At 44.8% G+C, this 21174-nt stretch overlaps 1 protein-coding gene across 4 annotated transcripts in view; it reads right to left on the bottom strand.

Annotated features, from left to right (window-relative positions):
• OSBPL10 (oxysterol binding protein like 10) overlaps positions 1-21174 on the bottom strand; it is a 387153-nt gene that overhangs the window by 180276 nt on the left and 185703 nt on the right. For all 4 annotated transcript variants that reach the window (XM_057554937.1, XM_057554935.1, XM_057554936.1 and 1 more), the window contains one exon: positions 20067-20146. In XM_057554937.1, the coding sequence (XP_057410920.1) occupies positions 20067-20146 (80 nt within the window). The remainder of the gene's footprint in view (positions 1-20066; positions 20147-21174) is intronic.

Genomic DNA, 21174 nt, shown 5'->3' with positions numbered 1-21174 from the left:
TGTGGAAAACTGGTTAAACATAGGATGGAAGAGCAGAAAGAACCACCAGGGAAGGGTGAGGCATCCTGGAGGTGCGTGTAATCCTAGGTTACCTCTAGGGCTGAAGGGATCCTGGGGAGAGGGGTGGAAGCAGCACCCAGAAGGGGCTGGACTTGGTGGGTAGGGCTGCCCAGGGCCCACGCTCACCCCAGGCGGAGGGAAACGGACAGCCACGCCCACCCTCCTCACCCCCACCCACGCTGCTTCCACACACACCCCCACCCCCCCATTGACTGAACCTGCCCGACGGAACCCAGAGCAAGGCATCCCATAAGGGCCTTCCTTACACACAGCCAAACAGGCAAGTTTGCGCCCTACAAGATTATTCAGAATCAGGGTTTACATGCCAGGGCACCTGCCCTAAAGGTTTGGTGTTTGCTTGTTAGGCCCTGAGCATGGTGTGCTTCTAGAGACTCTGGCATAATTCTCTGTTATTTTTTTCTCCAGGTCTTTAACCCTCCATTCTACCTCTTACTGAACCGTCTGCCCTTTCTCAGAGTCACACTTCATGTTGTCTCCTGCTGTTGCTATTTGCTCTTCCTGCAAGAATTTCACATTCCCCCAAGCCCTTGTTCAAATATGGACATAGGGCAGGTACCAGGTCATGGTTAAAAACATGGTACAACTCTCATTCCAAACATGAAGATCACAAGTTCCATTAGGCTGGTTCCAATTCCACCCAGAGACTTTTTTCCTCAGTTCTTTTTTAAAACTCACGCTCCACCATTCTCAAATCTCCTACTGTGTTTAAAACAAAAAGAAGCCTACATTTTAAAGAACAACGAGTTCCCATGCCAAAGCCCATCCTCTTAATGGTGCTTTTGTCCCAGAATCAGTGGGAGCAACGCCTGCCCCCCCAACTACATGCCCACTCCGTGCTGTCACCTCTCTGCCCAGGTTTCAGGATTAACACAGGAAAAGCTGGGGAGCATTTCTAGCCAAAAGCCAAGGATGCCAGTCCATCAAAAAGCATGGCAAAATGGTCTGCAATATTTCCTCCCACATTAAAATGGGGCTGGATAAAAGGTACACTCTGGTTCTCTTCTTTATTTCATCATATCCCTGATCATGATATAAACAGTCTATCATTTAGGAAAGGTTGCAGGTAACAAAACCGACTGATAGTGGCCTGAACTTTATAACCCTTTTTACTACTTAGCAATAAGTTCAGAGTTGGGTGGTCCCAGAGTCCACACCTCTGCTCAGCCACTCTCTGTGTAGTGGCTTTGGCCCAAAGCACAATCCCTCATGGTGACAAACTGGCTGCCACTACTCCAGGTGCCATGTCAACACACGTGGGCATCCAGGGAAATGAGACCAAGGGACTTCCTCCTTCTGTAGCTTTCTCCTTTTACCAGAATCAAAACATTCCCCTTTTGCCCACAACAGCCCCCTCTCCAAGCCCCACTGGTCAGAATGGGTCTCATGACCATCCCCAGCGACAGGAGGGGCTGGTGGGCGAGTACTTGGCCATGAGGGGCTCAGACCAAGCACAATTCATCCCTGGGCCCAGGACCACTGGCTGTGGAGCAAATCAGGGGTCCAGTGGCAAGAACAAACAAGGAATGGCTATTGAGTTGGCATCCAACAGCTACTGTCACAGGCAGTCTCCCCAGAATCATGGTTCTAGGCTGCCTGAAAGAAAGAACACACTTTTGAGTACAGAACAGGATGGCAGAATTCTCTTCGTTGGGCTTTCACGGCTATTCTCACCTACCTCAAAGTCATCGAGGAAGCAGCCAGGGCTAAATAAGAGATAAGTAGTATTCCCTCATTTAATTGACCTGGTATATGACAGACATGTACTAGACTCAACAAATGTCTCAGAAATAAAGGAAGGGGAAAAAAAATACACTACCTTCTTGTCTTCCAGAACATACAAGGACAAATTCGGTGGAAATGTTGAACTTCCGGTTCACTTTCACCATCTCAGAAAAAGTTAAAAGAGCTCCCAAGCCCATCTGGCTCCATTTTCTCAGTGATGAGGTAAGCATTTTTGGCATCACATCTGTGACATCCACCATATCTGCCCCCTGAGCTCAGACCTTACTGACCCCATAGCCTCCTGATCCTGAGTCCTTTGGTCTTTCTAGGGCACAGAACCTCCACTCACGCTGTTTCCTTTATCTGCCACCCTCCACCCATGCCCACTCTGGCCCTTCTCTGCTCACTAAATGCCAACTCATCCTGCTAGAATCAGATGCCCAAAATCTCCTCTGACCCCGCAGATAGACTAGGTGGGCCCCTCCTTTGGGATTGCACAGCGCTGGGTTTGTATTTCAACCAGAAATGTTTGCTCTGGATTATAGCTTATTGGAGTAGCCATCAAATCCCCCACTAAACTGTCTCAAAACAGCAGCCACGTGGAATTTATCTTCTTAACCCTGGTGCTGGGAGACATATCTAGCATATATACAGTAGCAGTCCAAAGAAGTGTTTTTGTTTGCTTCTTTTTTTTTGTTTGTGTGTTTGTTTTACATCAAGGGTATTTACTGCTGACCAGAAGAAGTTTTTGAAATCTCCATGTTCAGCTTCTCTCTGTTTCTTCCTCCCTTTCTACAGTCTTTCACTGCTATTCAAAGGCTCAGTTCGCAGGACATGTTAAACTGTAAAAATGGCCACGATCCTTGGCACTTCCCCCCCATCGGGGGGGGGGGGGTCTGTCTCCCTGCCCCCCAAATCTGCTTGGCCTTGTGATGTGCTCTGACCTATAAATGCAACGGAAGTGACATTGCATCTGTTCCACACCCAGGCTTCAAGAGGCCTTTCAGCTTCTGTTCTTGCTACTTTGGGAACCCTGCCCAGCCACGTGGGACCCGGAGTGGCCTGCTAGAGGGTGAGATATATCCTTTAACCCTCACCCCAACTGCCCAGCCAACAGCCAGCCAACCACCAGCCATGTGAGTGAGGCAATCCAGGAATACCAGGCCCAACCCACCTGCCAGGTGACTGCAGACGCATAAGCAAGCCCAAGGAGAACCACTGAGCCCAGTTCAGACAAGAAGAAAGGCCCAGCCTAACTGTAAGCTGAATAAAGTGGTGGTGACTTTAAGACATTAAGCTTCAGGATGTTTGTTATTGGTTACACAGAAGGAGACAACTAGTACATGAGATCTGAGAATGAATTTGTAACACTGAAAGCTGGATAGGATCTGAGAATACCTTCTAGTCCAAATCTGTCTTTTTAGAAGGAAAATCGAGGCCCAGAGAAGCTGAACAATTAACTCCAAGCACACAGAGCCAAGACTAGGAGACTACCTTATTCTAGGTCTCACTGGCCTTACCACTTCATACCACAGATAAACCAGGCCTTTCTCTACATCCAAGGGTCTATTATGTACTCAAAAAATGCTCACCAGGAGATTATTATTTTTTTTTTTTTTTTTTTTTTTTTTAAATTTGACTGAATGGGTGAGAATGAATAAACTCAATTATTTTTGCTTTGAAATATTTCACCAGGAGATTATTAACAGAATTATGACAAATGCATTCATTACATGCAATGCAGCTGGGTTTTTTTAAAGACAGATTCACCCAGTGGCATGGAAAGATTTCCAAGACTATCATGTGACAAATACAAACAAAACAATACAAAAGCAACTTTGTAAAATTCAAAACAATTTATAAAAGAGGGCCTCATTTCCCTTCCTTGTTGAAAAAAGTGCCTAAAATGTTGACTTCGCAGGATCAGAACGGAACAGAAGGGCAGAGAGCAAGGGGGCAGCAGAGAACTTCCAACACATAAAAAAGCAAATCTACTTTCTGTCCATTCCCAAATTAAAATAAGTGTGAGAGAGAGAGAAATGTGCTTCCTTCTTCTCCCACAGAAACACACGGAGGTCCACAGGGGACGTCCCCCCAGGTCACCCTCATGGCACCTTGAGCACAGAAAGCTGGCAATTATACTACTCATCATCATCACAATTATGACATGAATAACTACTTTCATTAAGCCTCTCTGACAGTTGTCATTTACTTATCATGCAAAATCTCTGCAAAACACAAGAGGGGAAGGGCTCCACCTATGTTACCGAATAAGAAACCGAGGTACAAAAGAAAGCAAACAGCTCAAGGTCAAGGCCCACGGTAGCACCACCAGAACACCGACCCCACCACCCCGTCTCCTGACTCTCAGAGCTGAGCTGCCCCCCGCTCACAGGCTGTGTCTGCACATCATCCCGACACGTGAGATGAGGGGAAACTAACAACATGATGACTCCCATGGGCTTCAAAAGCCAGCAGATCAAAGCAGCCATCCGAGGTCGGTAGCTGAAGCTGTGGCAAGTCTTCATGAGACCCCGCATGCCGCAACCAAGAAAGATAAAAATAAATAAATAAAAATAAAGAGACACCTCCTCAAGTTTGGCTGTTCTGGACTGTGCATCCACTGGGGGAAAGAATATTCATGGCTTCAAAATGTGCAGAAACCCCTGTGCCCTGGAAGCCTAGACCACACTGTCCCAAGGGAGACATGGAGGGGAGCTGATGAGTAAATGCGTCCCTCACCCCCCTCCTCAGTTCCTGGGACCCCGTTTACCTTTGATGACCAGGGGTGAGGGGGCAGGCGAGGGCCTCCCTCTGCCTCGGCCCACAGTGGGATGAGGCAGGAGGACGGGCCACCGGGGGTCCTCACGGCGGCCAAGTGCCCGCAGCCCATCAGGAGGCCCGGAGCCCCCAGCCAGTGCCCAGCACGGCTCACACACAGGCCGTCAAGCTTCAGCCTCCAGCCAACATTCTGTCTTTTCTCTGCCCATCAGTGCAGCGCAGCGCGTGGGGGAAATTAAACTTCAGAAACACGTGCCAGGTGCCACGGCCTCTTCTCAGATTTGTGCAGAATCCTGGCTAAGGGGGTCCAAGGCTGCAAAGTGTGGGGTCCCCTTCATTCTACGGCTGGGCCTGGGGACCGGCTCGGTGGAGCAGGAGAGCGAGTGCACCCTTGCTCCGCTGCTAAAATCTCTCTCAGTTCCTCGTTGCATCCCCCGCGGGGTAGGGGGCGGGGGGAGCAGCCCAGGAATCTCAAGACGTGACGGATGAGCTACCTCACACCTGGCAAGAGAGCAAGGCCTCTCCCGAAAGCAAAGGCTCAAGGGCACAGCAGCCCCGGGTCCAAAAGAGGCTCAGATGAAGAAGCAAATGTGTGGGGATGGCTTCTGGTCTCACCTCTGTCATACCCTAGCCCTGGGGCCACTGGACCTTCCTGAGCCTCAGTTTCCTCATCTGTGAAATGGAGATGACACCTACCTCAAAGGACTGTTGTGAGAATTATACGAGGCAATAGTTCTCAACTAGGGGTGATGCCTCCCCCAAATCCCCCTCCTCCCACGAAGAAGCATTTGCAGAGTCCGGAGAGTTTTTTGGGAGTTACAGCTGGTGGTGAGGGTGCTTCCAGCCTCTAGTGGGTGGAGGCCTGGGGTGCTGCTGGGTGTCCTACGACGCTCAGGGCACCCCGCACAGCGAAGAACGACACAGCCAAAGGTGGCGACAGTGCTGAGGCTGAGAAACCCTGGTACCACGTGATTTGCACGGAGGGAACTTAGCAACTACAGGGCACCACTTATCGCTGTTATTATGAGGGAAGAACATGTTCTTGTGGCATCTGAACAAACTATTTCCATGGGACAAAAACAGTTTCCTGTTGTCATTCTTGCTTTTTACCTCAATACATGATGAGGATCTAGGAACTTCGAGCTTCTATGCTATAAGCTGTTAAAGGAGAGAGCACCAGGGAGAGTCTAATGAACACAGTAGGTGGTTAATAAATGCCTGCTGTCTGGTGCCCAAAGGAAAGAGCTTTGGAATCCAAAGAGGTATGCAGGCCTGCCAAGCAGCAGGGCTGAAGGGGGATAAAAAGGAGATGCCATAAAGAGAAGCTGCCAAGTAGATGAACGAAAAAGAAATACCTTAAATACAGGTATCAGCATCGGCAAACTTTTCCAGCTGCCGACCTGGCCAAGGAGGGTTCAGAGGGATGAGAGATCCTGAAGGCGGATGCCAACCTACTAATGGAACTCAGGGTTCACTGAAAATGTCCCTGTGTCCTAACTCCAGTGGGCTTCTTGATAACCTCTCCAGATGGGTGTCAAGGAGTCTGGCGGGGGTCTTTAAAAGCAGCTAAGAGTATGGGACTTCGCTGGCGGTGCAGCGGTTAGGACTCCACGCTTCCACTGCAGGGGGCACAGGTTCAATCCCTGGTCGGGGAACTAAGATCCCGCATGCCACACAGCGTGGCCAGAAAAAAAAAGCAGCTAAGAGTAGAAGATGATGAGGGTAAAGTTTGTGGTAGAGAAATAGGATCATCAAACCTGCAGCACGGGCAAGAGAGGTTGGGGGTGTAGGTGCCTGGCAGAACCAAAAAACTACCGGTCAGTGTTAAATAGTCACCTTGAGGACACAAGTCCTCGATGGGTGGGTGGGTAAATGGAGGGGTCCAGCCCAGAACTGACTCCACTGATACTAACCCAAAACCACTCAATTAACTTTCCAAGTATTTTCATTTCCCTACATTAATACATTGAAGATTTATTACTTACAAAATCTTTCTTCCCTTCCTGGGCTGAGAAGTATCAATTTTCTTCTTCCACATTTCAAGAAGTACCCCGTGTTCTGTTCCTAGGTACCAGAGACAAGTAAAACGTCTCTGCTCACCCTGCCAGCCCAATTCCTGCAGCAGGGGTCCCGGACACGGCGAGGCAGCCTCGTCCACTGGCTTCAGGGTACCAGAGACCTGGGTTCAAAATCCAGCCCTTTACCAGATATGTGACCCAAGGGAGTTATTTATAATCTCTCAGGGTTTTGTTATCCTCGTTCTCTTTTAGGAAACTAAAACGACCTTGTAAGCATCTTTTAAGGAATAAATGAAATAATGTCTATTAAAGTACTTACCACCGTGCCTAGCATTTTGATCAGTTGTGATAGCTACTGGCATAATAATTTTATATATTACAATATAGTGATATAAAACATTGTTATTGAAATAGACTCACAGACTTAGAGAACGAATTTATGGTTACTTGGGGGGAAGGGTGGTGGGGAAGGATAGTTAGGGAGTTTGGGATTGACATGTACATGCTACTATATTTAAAATGGAGGGCTTCACTGGTGGCACAGTGGTTAAGAATCCACCTGCCAATGCAGGTGACACGGGTTCGACCCCTGGTCTGGGAAGATCCCACATGCTGAGGAGCAACTAAGCCCGTGTGCCACAACTACTGAGCCTGCACTCTAGAGCCCGCGAGCCACAACTACTGAGCCCACGTGCCACAACTACTGAAGCCCGTGTGCCTAGAGCCCGTGCTCCACAACAAGAGAAGCCACCGCAATGAGAAGCCCGTGCACTGCAATGAAGAGTAGCCCCCGCTCGCTGCAACTAGAGAAAGCCCGCGTGCAGCAACGAAGACCCAATGCAGCCAAAAATAAATAAATAAAATAAATTTATATAAAAAATAATAATAATAAAAATAAAATGGATAAACAACAAGGACCTACTGTATAGCACAGGAAACTCTGCTCAATAATCTGTAATAACCTAAATGGGAAAAGAATCTGAAAAAGAATAGATGCATGTATATGTATAACTGAATCACTTTGCTATACACCTGAAACTAACACTACATTGCTAATCAACTATACTCCAATATAAAATAAAAAGTTTAAAAAAATAAAATAAAATATCATTATTATTGGTCATCCACAACCTTCTTTCATGGTATCTAAATTATATCTCAATAAAAAAAAATTTTTTTTAAAGATAAATGCCAAAGTTACACATAGAAGGGGCTACAGAGGTTGCCCACCTTCAGTCGGGGGTAGTTTATCACTGGCTTGCCCACCCCCTTTTCTAAGTCTCTGTCACCCATAACTCATCATCCTCCCTGCTCTTCAAAGCCCAGTATTCTAACCAGTTCTCCGTATTAGCCTGACTGCAATGACCCTATCATGCCTCCTTTCCCCAAATTATCTTTAATTCTCAGAAAACCATCAAGCACCTTGGTGGCTAGTCTCAGCTAGATAATAGCAAGTGAAAATTTACTTTTTTTAAAAGTCATACTAATATTAAAAATAAAAATAAAAAAAGGAATGAAAAATGGGACTTCCCTGGCGGTCTAATGTTTAAGACTCTGCGCTTCTACTGCAGGGGGCGTGGGTTCGATCCCTGGTTGGGGAAAGAAGGTCCCACATGCCATACAGCACAGCCAAAAAAAAAAGAATGAAAAAGTCATACTAATTTATAAATGATTTATAGAAAATTTCTCCCAAGGAATATATGTTGTTTTTTAAGAATAGGATCTTGTTTTGAAACTTGTTAGACTATACCTGATTTTTTAAAATTTTTTACAGGGAAATAATTTCAAACTTAAAGTTACACCCACCAAAAGAAAAACTCCTGTGTACCCTTTAGTCAGTTTCACCAATTACCATTTTATCCCGTTTATCATTTGTTCCCTCTCTTTACTCTCCCCAGTACACGGGTGCACGCATGTGCACACACACACAAGTGTAATTATAAGACATATTAAAAATTTTTCCTAAACCATTTGAGTGAGGGTTACATGCATCATGGCCTTTTGCCCTTAAATATTAACTACTTCAGGGTGTCTTTCCTAAAAACAAGGATATTTCCTTACATAACCACAAAACATTTATCAGCTACCTTTATCTAAACCACGATCCATTATCTAATTTTGTCAATACAGACTCAAATCCAGTTTAAGGTCAGGTATTGTATTGAGTTGTCATGTCTCTAGGCTCATTTAATCTGGAATATTTCCACAGCCTTCTTGATCTTTCAAGATACTGACATTTTTAAAGAATGCAACATACATGGGATATATTTTTGAGTAGGAATACCTTAAAATCTTCAATTGTTTTCTAGTCTCTGACCTTGTTATTTCTTCTAGAACTTATGGCTACCTGACAGTACGTATCTGTTGACTGTCTTCCCCGAAAAAGTGTAAGCTCCATGTAACCACTCTCCATGGAATCACCATGTCCCCAGAGCCAGAATGTCATGGCACCCAAGCACTCAGGGTTTGTTGAATACTCTTCCCAAGTTGGCCTCCTTCTAAACTTCTCTCCCAATGTCAGCAAAACCGTGACCAGACCGTGAACAGCTGATCCCAACTGTATGCCTGGATTCTCCTGTCCTTAGTGTGTTCATTCATACTTGCCTACGATGAAGTGTAGGAAATGTCCTCAGACCAAGACTTGTTTATCCTGCCTCCAATCAAAACTTCTCAAAGAGGCCTCACAATATAAAACCATCCACCGAACTTCTAGACACAAACAGCAACTCAACTACTTATTCAAGAACAAAGCCCTATATATATACAGATAAAAGGTGGAATAAATGAGTTCAACTGAATCAAAACTGTACCCTTACTTTTTCCTTAAAAATTTAAAAAATCTGAAGGTCCCCTTGGCCTAAGATCATCCTCCTTGGTAGCACTAATACTTCCCTTTTGGGCAAGGCAGGCAGCCTAATTTTAAAACTATGCTCGAGAATGTATGCAAAATTGTTGCACTTTATTAAGGCAATAAAAACTCCCCAAACTATCGTTTTAATAAAGACTGTTTTTAAATTGTGTTTTATTTACTTAATTTGATGGTGTGTTTCAGAGGGTGATGTTTTACACTTAGTTTTAAGTACCCAAAAGGTAATTATCTGTGAAAAATTCTACAAGAAAAATGGCAATGCACTCAATATAACATGAAAGTAAAATTGCCCAACAACAGAAAACAGGAAGATGGAGCCAAGAAGAGTAAATCCTCCGATGGGCTTGTCCAGCTTTACTTACTGGGAGTGTTTAGGAAGCTCAAACCCATCGTATGAGATTCCCGCAAAGACTTGCCACTTAGGAACACAGACAGGACCCTGTGATGCTCTGCTTCTCAACCTGGGGCACTTTTTACCTGAGGGCCTCAGTGGGAGGTGAACATCTTGCTTTTTTTTTTTTTTAATTTATTTATTTATTTATTTATTTTTGGCTGCGTTGGGTCTTCGTTGCTGCGCGGGCTTTCTCTAGTTGTGGCAAGCGGGGGCTACTCTTCGTTGCGGTGCGCGGGCTTCTCACTGCGGTGGCTTCTCTTATTGTGGAGCATGGGCTCTAGGCACGTGGGCTTAAGTAGTTGTGGCACACAGGCTCAGTAGTTGTGGCTCGCAGGCTCTGGAGCGCAGGCTCAGTAGTTGTGGCACACGGGCTTAGTTGCTCCGCGGCACGTGGGATGTTCCCGGACCAGGGCTCGAACACGCGTCCGCTGCATTGGCAGGCAGATTCTCAACCACTGCGCCACCAGGGAAGTCCCAAATATCTTGGTTTTTACCCAACAATTTGGGTAAAGAAATAAAACACATTTAAAATATTAAATCAGGCTAGTATATTGTACAGTAAGAAGGATGAGCTGAATTTTTTTGAGACACAGGCAATTTCTAAAAATGTTGTCAGGGGACTTCCCTGGTGGCACAGTGGTTAAGAATCCACCTGCGAATGCAGGGGACACGGGTTCGAGCCCTGGTCCAGGAAGATCCCACATGCCATGGAGCAACTAAGCCCGTGTGCCACAACTACTGAGCCTGCGCTCTAGAGCCCGCGAGCCACAACTACCAAGCCCGACTGCCACAACTACTGAAGCCCGCATGCCTGGAGCCCATGCTCTGCAACAAGAGAAGCCACTGCAATGAGAATCCCATGCACCACAAGGAAGAGTAGCCCCCGCTCGCCACAACTAGAGAAAGCCCGCACGCAGCAACGAAGACCCAATGCAGCCAAAAATAAATAAATAAATACAAATATTTAAAAAAAAAAAAAAATGTTGTCAGGTAGGCAGCACAACCCCCTTCAACCTCCAGTGGAGAAGCTCTGCTCACAGAACCCCATACCCAGATGCAGGCTCCCTGCTCCTCAGTCAATCGCCCCAGCACCGAAGGCTTCAGCCGAAGAAGAGGGAACCACGTTCACACTTCATCACTGTTCGATTCAAATCGGGGTGGGGGCGGGGAAAGGAACACTTCCCCCAAAGAGCATTAAACTTTAAACACCCCAAACCATATCAAGTAAAATCAATTCTGAGAAACAAGACTAGAAGCCTCATCTGAATTGGCAGGAATCCGGAATTATTGAATATCTTTAAGGACATTTGGTTTTAAGACCTTCAAGGAGAGAATATAAAGAGAAGCAGGCTAATCAGTGACTGGGGAAGAGCTTCTGTCTGCAGATAAAGGGCCAACTTGACAGTAGCCTGAGAGAGCACAGCACTTTGCCAAACAGCCTCAGCCATGCTTTTTAAAAAGGAAAAATTTTACAAAGTTAAATGTTAATCATTTGAGTAACTACTATATGTGTATATGTCAATACACAACATGAAAATTTCAAAAAGTATCAAAGGGTACACCTAAACCCCTACTTTCTTTCAACTCTAAATCCCCAGTTTCCCCCTTCCCTCCCAGGGGCAACCACTGTTACAAGGCCCTTATGTTTCCTTCCAAAGACTGTGTGTGTTGTGTATCTCTATTTGCTCTGTTTGTTGTCTGTTTTGACTGGTTGACTGGTTCCACAATGGTACACCTTCTCCACCCTTTTTTCCCCTTAAACTTTCCATCTATTTTAATGTTGGCTATTTAAACAGGTAAAAAGTTTCTCTTCTGGGAACTCCCTGGCGATCCAGTGGATAGGACTCGGCGCTTTCACTGACGTGGACCCGGGTTCAATCTCTGGTCGGGGAACTAAGATCCCGCAAGCTGTGTGGTGCACCCAGAAAAAAAAATTTCTCTTCTGATTATCTTAGAGACTCGTTCATCAGAAATACCCCGTGTCGCAAGCCGTGCATACAGTCTTGGGCAGTCTGGTCCTGGCCTTTTCCCAGGGAGATGACCTCATGAGGCCCAACTTGGCAGGGTCCTCCTGCCAGCCCAGCACCCCTTATGGAAACTAACTCAGCATCTGGCTCTACAGTAAGAGCATGACAGACGTTAACTCACGGAAACCTCACCACAACCCACAGTTCGATCTTCGCATCGATAACTGTCATCCCCCTTTCACAGATGGGGCACTGAGGCTCAGACAGTAACTCGTCCCAAGTGGCACTAGAGGACGGGTTGTGAACCAGGTGGCCGGGCCACCCCACAGCCTCAGAAAGTGAGACTGGAACTACGGGCCACAAGACCACACAATATGAAAACCGCCAAACTGGTTCAGTCCGGATTATTCTCGAACTTTCTGATGCATGGGGAATATAATCCTTTGGGCAGTCTAGCCAACCTTGTCGGGGAAAGAGTCATTACAGTCAGGTTTTGGAGGCGGTTCTTAGCCTCTAGTCCTGAGTGATCCATCTTCAGGTGGAACCCAGCTCTACGACCAAGTTACCTGTCAACACAGATGTTCTGGCAGAGCTAGAAGAGTTCATGCTATAAAAAGAACTGATGTTTGTGAATTACTTAATGTCATTTCACCCTAAAAACCATCCTGTATGGTTGATGCCAATTATTTTGCCCCATTTACAGAGGTTAAGAGAGATTAAGTTACTCTAGACAACAAGACTAGTTAGTTGCTGTGAGTGGTCCAGGCACAGCCAGAAACCAGGTCCTTGGACTCCAATCCCCACTCCATTATACCAGATGTCCCATTTGTCCTCACAATTTTTGCTTATGTCAAAAAAGATGAGAAAAGTGAAGAGACAAGCCACAGAATGGGAGAAAATATCTGTAAACCATGTATCTGATAAGTGTCTAGTACCCAGAATATATCAAGAACTCTCACAATTCAACAGTTAAAAATAAATAAATAAATAAAGACAAAGGATTGAAGTAGACATTTTTCCAAAGAAGACACATGAATGGCCAATAAGAACATGAAGAGATGCCCCAAATCATTAGTCACTAGGGAAATGTAAGTCGAAACCACAATGAGATACAACTTCATACCCACTAGGATGGCTATAATCAAAAATTGACAAGATCAAGTGTTGACAAAGATGTAGGAAAACTGGAACCCTCATTCACTGAGCATGTAAAATGGCGCAGCTGCTTTGGAAAAGAGCAGCTCCTCCAAAAGTTAAACAGAGTTACCACGTGACCCAGCAATTCCACTCCTAGGTATATACCCGAAAGAAATGAGAAAATACATTCACACAAAAACTTGTGCACAAATGTCCATAGCAGCATCATTCACAATAACAAAAAAGTGAAAGTAAGCCGAATATCCATCAACTGATGAATGGATAAAAAAATGTGGCATATCATGGGGACTTCCCTGGCAGTCCAGTGGTTAGGACTCCGTGCTTCCACTGCAGGAGGCAAGGGTTCGATCCCTGGTCAGGGAACTAAGATGCCGCACGGCCAAGGCAAAAAAAAAAAAAAAAAAAAAAAAAAGTGGCATATCCATACCATGGGATTATCCAGCCATAAAAAGGAATGAGGTACTGATTCATGCTACAACATGGAGGAAGCTTGGAAACATTATGGTAAGTGAAATCAGCCAGACACAAAAGACCACATACTTAATGATTCCATTTACATGAAATGTCCAGAATAGGCAACTTCTCAGAGACAGTGGTTTGGGGTTGGCAGGGGTTGGGAGAGGAGGTGGGTGAGGGATGAGCAGGGACTGCTGATGGGCACAGGAGGGGTTTCTTTAGAGGGTGATCGAAGATTCTGGGACGAGACAGCACTGACAGTTGCACAACCTTGTGAATACACTAAAAACCACTGAATTGTACACTTTTAAAGGGTAAATTCTATGGTATGTGAATTATATCTCAAATCTTTTTAAAGAGATGGCAGCCCTTGCTAGCTATGCAGGCAAGGGCAGGCATATTACTTATCCTTTCCATCCTCACCCATAAAACGCAGTCATCAATTATACTCCAATAAAGATGTTAAAAAAACAAACAAACAAAAAACGCAGTCATAGTTGTACCTGCCTCATAGGGCTGTTGTGAGACACACCTAAGATCATCCAAGAAAAGCACCTCTCTTAGTATCTGCCACGTAGAAATGTGTTGATAGAGGCCATTTATTATTATTTCCTTTCCCCAAAATGTGTTCCTTTTGATTGCTATTTTCTTCAATTAAAAAAAAAAAAAGTCAGGATACATTTTGTTTGAAATTACTCCTGATTGATTTTTGGCTGCAGGAAGCTCAGAGCTCTCCCTACATAGAAAGAATCCTCAAGTACTTGATCTAATATAAAATACAATAGTATTCAATGAAAATTAAAATATGATAACTTGGGTATCGTTTAGGGAACCCAAATCCAGCACCACTACCACTACTAATACTACTGTTACTAACACACACAGGAAGGAGTGAGGAAGAGGAAGCAGGGCTGACATTTATTGCTTCAAATGCTTTATATCCATCGCGACTTGTCATGACAGTGGCAGGTATGGAGGAGACAGCTATGATTTCCCCACAGTCCTGGGTGGAAGGACACAGCCTTGAGGGCTGACACGTGTGTGCACACGCACACACACACCATGTGTCCTGGTGCTGTCCTACAGGTGTGTCCTGGTATAAACGGGAGCACAGGAGAGAACAGATCCACTCTGAGCAGGCAGGTCAGGAAGGCATCACAGAACTCTATGAGCCTTGAAGACCACATGGGTATTCACCCCAGGAAGGACGGAGAGGGAAAGGCACTCCTAGCCCAGCAAACAGCACAAACGCAGGAAGAGTACACAGTGTGCCTGGGGAGCCGTGTGTCTGGAACACTGGGTGCCCGAGAGCGAAGGTGGAGAAACCGGACCTGGCATGTAAGGGGCAGCCATCGCCAAGGTAAAGCTCTGGACTTTGTCTTAGGAAGCGGGTGCTAGCAAAGGCTGTGTGAGCCAGGGAGCAGCGCCACGGCAGCCTGCCCTCGCTCCTCTGCGCCTCACAGAAGCTCGAACTAGCTTTTCCAGTAAGCAGCCTAGAGGTGACCTCTGAAAATGGTTTGCTCTTCACTTGACCCAGAAAACCTCACAAAGTCATGCAAAACAAGAGGTTCAAATCTTCGTGTTCATTCTAAGAACGCTCGTGAAACTGCCCAGGCCATAAAAGGTATGCACATCCAAAAAGCTACCGAGTTATCTGCAGGATGTCCCTTTACAGAAGCGACGGGTGCCATTCCATCATTCCAGTGGCGAAGTTAGTAGGTCTGCTCAGGCCAAACAGCGGGGCTGGACGCACGGTCGATGGCCCCAAAAGAGTGCTGAATTTTTCCTGCACGTGCTCAAAAATGCAGAGAGTGATGCTGAACTTTAGGGCCTAGATGTAGATCCCCTGATCAGTGAGCCCATTCAGGTGAATACAGCTCCCAAAAATGTGGCTCAGGACTTAGCAGAGCCCATGGTCCGATCAACCTGTGCGTGAGCTCTCCCGGCCACACTGAGATGATCTTCACTGAAAAAGAGCAGATTGTCCCTAAACCAGGAAAGGAGGTTGCACAGAAGAAAAAGATACCCCAGAAGACTCTGAAGAAACAAAAACGTATGGCCTGAGAGTAAATTCTGCAAAAAAAAAAATGCAAATAAAAGTTTAAAAAGAAACACCTCAAACTCGTTTTCTTGGCAAACAGCTGCAGTGCAGTAAGCATGTAGTGGAATCTGACCACATGAGAACACCAGTTCCTAACGTCAGACAAGTAAGGTCAGGGTCCCTGTTGCACAGATGAGGCCACGGGAAAAGTGAGAGTGAGCAGGATATTCAACGCCAAGGCTGTGGCACAGACCAGAACTCCTCACCGGAAGGATGCAGGGGAAGCCCAGAAGCAAGGACAGAGGGGTGGGAAGCACCAGTCAACCTTTCCAGATTTAAAGAAAGCAAAACACTGTCCACGGCGCAAGAGGAGATTAAACCGGACACCGGCAAGTCCCTCCTTAGAAACCATGAAGCCGTAATGGAAGCTTTATCAGCACTTGCCAAAAGAACCTTCTGGGATGATGGAAGATGTTCTAACCCTGTGCTGTCCAGTATGGCAGGCATCAGCCAAGCATAGCCCCTGAGCACCTGAAATGTGGCTAAGCATGACCGAGAAACTGAATTTCAAATTTAATTTCAAATAATGTCAGTTTGGACAGCCTCACGTGCCCCAAGGCCTCCATACTGGACCACACAGTTTTAGGACCTACCTCTTGTCCTATTCCTTATAGCTACTGTTTTTAGACACATTGAACAGAGGGTGTTTGGGATCCCTTCCCACTTTTTAATCATTCCATTACTTCTGAGCTATTCCAAACTGTTCTGAGGGGCCTCCAATTTGTTTAGTCATAGAAGAGAGGTATTCGATGTCATTTGTTCGATGACTCCCCAAATTCTTAGCATTCACTCAGTGAGGTACCAGCAATGCCCCCTCTAGGTGAATAAAACCAGGGATTGTTTTGAGAGAATCAGCCCACATTTTTTCATTATTACCATAAATATTCTGGTACGCGCTTCTGTGAGGATGGTGGGATGCAGTGGGGTCAGGACTGGATGACGTCTGAAGTCCCTCACAACCACATGGTTCCAGATTCCACAGACGCCACTGGGTTAGTCCCGGTGGCCGGTGCTTCCCTGCTGTGATGCCACGCAGCCAAGACAGCTAAGCACCTCTGCAAAGCCCTCTGGCTCACACCCCAGGGCGGCAGACAGTCAGGAAAGCTGTAGTCATTAGTCATCAGAAACCGAGTTTCCTGGGAGAACCAATTAAACAGCAGCTACACATCTCCTTACTCTTCACACAAGGCATAACACACAGCCTGATAGAATTCCCCACCCATACCTCCCCACAACAGATAAGCTTTCTGATTCCCAGAAATAGCACACACCCCCATGCTTGTATGGAAAAGACTGGAAGGATGGACCCCACATGGGGTCACGTGACCTCTTTCTGTTGATATTTCTCTACACAGATAAGGATGCACACTCAAATAGTATCATCAGAGATTAGGTCTGGGGCTGGGATTTGGGGTGATTTTTTTCCTTCTTTACACTGTCCTATCTTCTGAATGTTTTGCATTGCGTACAGGTAATATTCACAATTTTTTAAAAGCAATGCTACTTCCATTACAGGAAAAAAAATGCCTTCACAAGCTGTCAGCAGTGAACTTGCAACAGGAGTATGTTTGTGGTGGGGATGGGAGCGACAGTCAGAAAAGAGGCAGCTGAGCCGAAAGGGAGCCCTGGGTGCCCCCCCAGAGTTTGAACCCCACCCCCTCTCTCCCCATCATGGGGTTGGCTGGAGACTTAACCTCCAGAGGCAGTGATAATCATCCCCTCCTGTCACACGTTCATCCTTTAGGGGCTGAAAGGCAGGGGAGAAGGTACTAACGCCCAATTAGCATCTGAAGAGACAGCAGAAGCAGACTTAGAAGTAGAAGAGACTTAGTGAACTTAGTATACAAGTCAACCCCACAAGCGAATCCACCTTCCATGTTCTATTCTATAACCCAGTACTTCCGCTGGTATAGATTCATATATATACACACCTAGAGGTACCAGAAGATGTGTGTCCAAAGATGTTTATTATAGCATCATGTATAACAACCACAATCAAATGGTCAGTGTCTGTCAGTGAAGGACTCAAATAAAGCACTGACATCCACCCCTTAGAACAGTATCTGGCCATCCTAACAGGAGTGGAGTAGATCCAGATGTCAAACAGGGAAAAATCTCCAAGATACATTAATAAGTGTAAAAAAAACCAAAAGATAGAACAGTGTGCGTGATACGATCCATTTGTGTAAAAAACAAATGTACAGCTACAGATACATACACATACACACTAACACATGCCTAAATTTACTAGGCTGATGTACCAAAGAGCAGTCATCTCCAATAAGCACCTATGGCAATAGGTGAAGATATGTCCTTTTTATTTGATCCCCTTCTGTTCTCTTTTATAAAAAGTAAAACAATACATATAAAAAGAAAACAATTTTATACTGCCCTGCCTAGGTGTTTATAAAATACTGATGTAATGTCCAGAACTCCTACTATAATTCCTGGAAAATAAAGCAGGCCAGAGGGAAAAAAGCTTTAGAAGTGGGGCCCTACCCATATATCCGGACAAAACTATAATTCAAAAAGACACGTGCACCCCTATGTTCATAGCAGCACTTTTCACAATAGCCAAGACATGGAAACAACCTAAATGTCCATCAACAGATGAATGGATAAAGAAGATGTGGTACATATATACAATGGAATACTACTCAGCCATAAAAAAGAATGAAACAATGCCATGTGCAGCAACATGGATGGACCTAGAGATGATCATACTAAATGAAGTAAATCTGAAAAAGAAAGACAAATACCATATGATATCACTTATATGTGGAATCTAAAATACAACATAAATGAACTTATCTATAAAACAGAAACAGACTCAGAGACACAGAGAACAGACTTGTGGTTGCCAAGGGGGAGAGGGTGGGGGAGAGGGATGGATTGGGAGTTTGGGATTAGCAGATGCAAACTGATATACACAGAATGGATAAACAACAAGGTCCTACTGTAGAGCACAGGGAACTATATCCAATATCCTGGGATAAACCATCATGGAAAAGAATATGAAAAAGAATGTATACATATGTATAACTGAGTCACTTTGCTGTACAGGACAAATTACCACAACACTGTAAATCAACTAGACTTCAATAAAATAAATTTTTAAAAAAAGAAGTGGGGCCCTATCTATGATTAAAGACCACATTTGGGGCAAGTCAAGAGGGGCATTACAGTGAATGCAACTGTCATAAGCGAGTCAAGGAGAGAAGATGTCTCCAGAAAGAAAAAAATAAACAAAATCATTGTGAAGAAATCATTTCAAGTTGTATTTGGAAGCAGAACAGGGAGGTATAACTAAGCAAGACATTTCCATGTCCTCCCTGAGAAAGACAGCAGACAGGTTACAGTAAATGGAAGCCTAAGAAGTCTGAAGTGTGGGTCTTCCTATCAGATACATGGAATACAGAAAAAGACTGCAAACGGATATCGTAACTAAATTTGAACTAATGACATAAAACGGGCAGCCCTTTGAACGTTAATTTTAACAAATATTTATTGCCCTGAATAAATTCATTGGACAATTATTTCCTATACAATTTTTTAATTGAAGTACAGTTGGTTTACAATATTGTGTTCATTTCAGGTGTACAGCGAAGTGATTCAGTTGTGGGTTTTTTTCAGATTATATTCCATTATAGATTATTAAAATACAAGACATTGACTGTAATTCCCTGTGCTACACAGCAAATCCTTATTGCTTATCTATTTTACGTATAGTAGTTTGTATCTGTTAACCCCATACGACTAATTTATCCCTCCCCCGCCATCCGCTTGGCAACCACAAGCTTGTTTTCTATGTCTGTGAGTTTGTTTCCATTCTGTATATGCATTCATTTGTATTATTTTTTTAGATTCTACATATAAGCGATAACAAATAGTATTTGGCTTTCTCTGTCTGACTTATTTATTACCTGTATTTAAGGATAGGAGATCCTCCAAATAATCCATGAAAATGTCTACCTCCTATCTCCTATCCCCTGCACATCTGTACCAAGATCTCAGACTGAATCCTGAGGAGAAGCTAATTCATACATGGATGCCAAACTCCCTGAGAACATTCTGAAACACTTAGATGCAGAAGCACCTTACAGAGCGCTTCATCGAGCTGGGGTCTCGTTTTATTTAAGGGTCTGTGACAACAACGAGTCTTCGTGAACAGTAAATCTGACTCCTCTGCCGCCGCCACAGTGACACCATCTGCTCAAGCTTCTCTGCAGACCAGTTACCAGCTGCCTAAATGGACAACACAGAAGGACACAGAAGTGTCTTTCCAGAATCAGTTCCAATAAAGTGTCTGCATGCCCCTTCACTCTACCTACAAGCAAATCCTCCCACCTTTCTCTTGGCTTTAAATGTAAATGTCACAGGACAAGTATGAATTCCTCGATGGTGGAGAACTTTAAAGATACTATGGAAAACAGCTTCCCCCAAGAAGCCAATCACTGGGCTGAAGGCTGATCCCAGCAGATGCAACGCCCCCCCTCCAACCCACCCCGCAGTGACTTACCTTAGAATTCATCTCCATGTGGTATTTGGCACAAGCTCGAAGCTGAGTCACCCAGAACTGTTTCTCTTTTGCATCAGCAGCTAAAATAGAGAAAGAAAGGCTTGGAGCAATTGAGGCAAAACACACCCAACCCATTTCTACACGCACCTGAGGGGTTGGGGGCCTGGGAATGAAGGAGCGAAAGGCAAATGCAGATGGTACTCATGCCAAAAATCTGACGACACCAAATCTCAATCAAAAATCTTTTTTTTTTTTTGTAAGAAATCTAAAATGTTTTGAGAAACTTAAAGGGATTTTCAGAATTCCATCTTCCTGGATGGAATCACTTGAACACATACAGATCAATTTCTCCAAAAGTAATCAATACACTTATATTCTTTCCCTTTTTTAAAATTTCTAACAGATTTTTTAACAGCTTTGAGATAGAATTTACATACATAAAATTCACCTGTTTTTAATATTAAGTGATTTCTAGTATATTTACAGAATAGTACAACCATGGCCATAATCTTGGTTTAGAATATTTTCAGTATCCCCCAAAGAATCCTCCACCCATCAGCAGTCACTTCCCATTTCTCTCTCCCCACCCCCTTTCCCATCCCTAGGCAACCACTAATCTGCTTTCTGTCTCATAGATTTGCCTATTCTAGACATTCCATATGAATGCTCCCATGCAGTATGTGGCTGCCTTCTTTTACTTAATGTTTTTCAGGTTCATCCACATTGTAGCATTTTTTTTTTGCCCCTAACACATTTTTTTAAATCTCTCTTTTCAACTTATAAATACCAACTCAGAAACTTCAAACAGAACAAAACTGAATAAAGTAAGTTTCTTGTCATTAGAAGGGGGTTAGAGGTGGAATTTCCTTTTCGGTGGGGCATTATCTAAGTGGCTGCAAATATGCTTTGTTAAAACACTTTGGGGCTTCCCTGGTGGTGCAGTGGTTGAGAATCTGCCTGCTAATGCAGGGGACACGGGTTCGAGCCCTGGTCTGGGAGGATCCCACATGCCGCGGAGCAACTGGGCCTGTGAGCCACAACTACTGAGCCTGCGCATCTGGAGCCTGTGCTCCACAAGAGAGGCCACGATAGTGAGAGGCCCGCGCAC

The sequence above is a fragment of the Balaenoptera acutorostrata genome, chromosome 10, assembly GCF_949987535.1.
Source record: "Balaenoptera acutorostrata chromosome 10, mBalAcu1.1, whole genome shotgun sequence".
NCBI classification, from domain to species: Eukaryota; Metazoa; Chordata; class Mammalia; order Artiodactyla; family Balaenopteridae; genus Balaenoptera; species Balaenoptera acutorostrata.
This window is presented reverse-complemented; position numbering and strand designations above follow the sequence as displayed.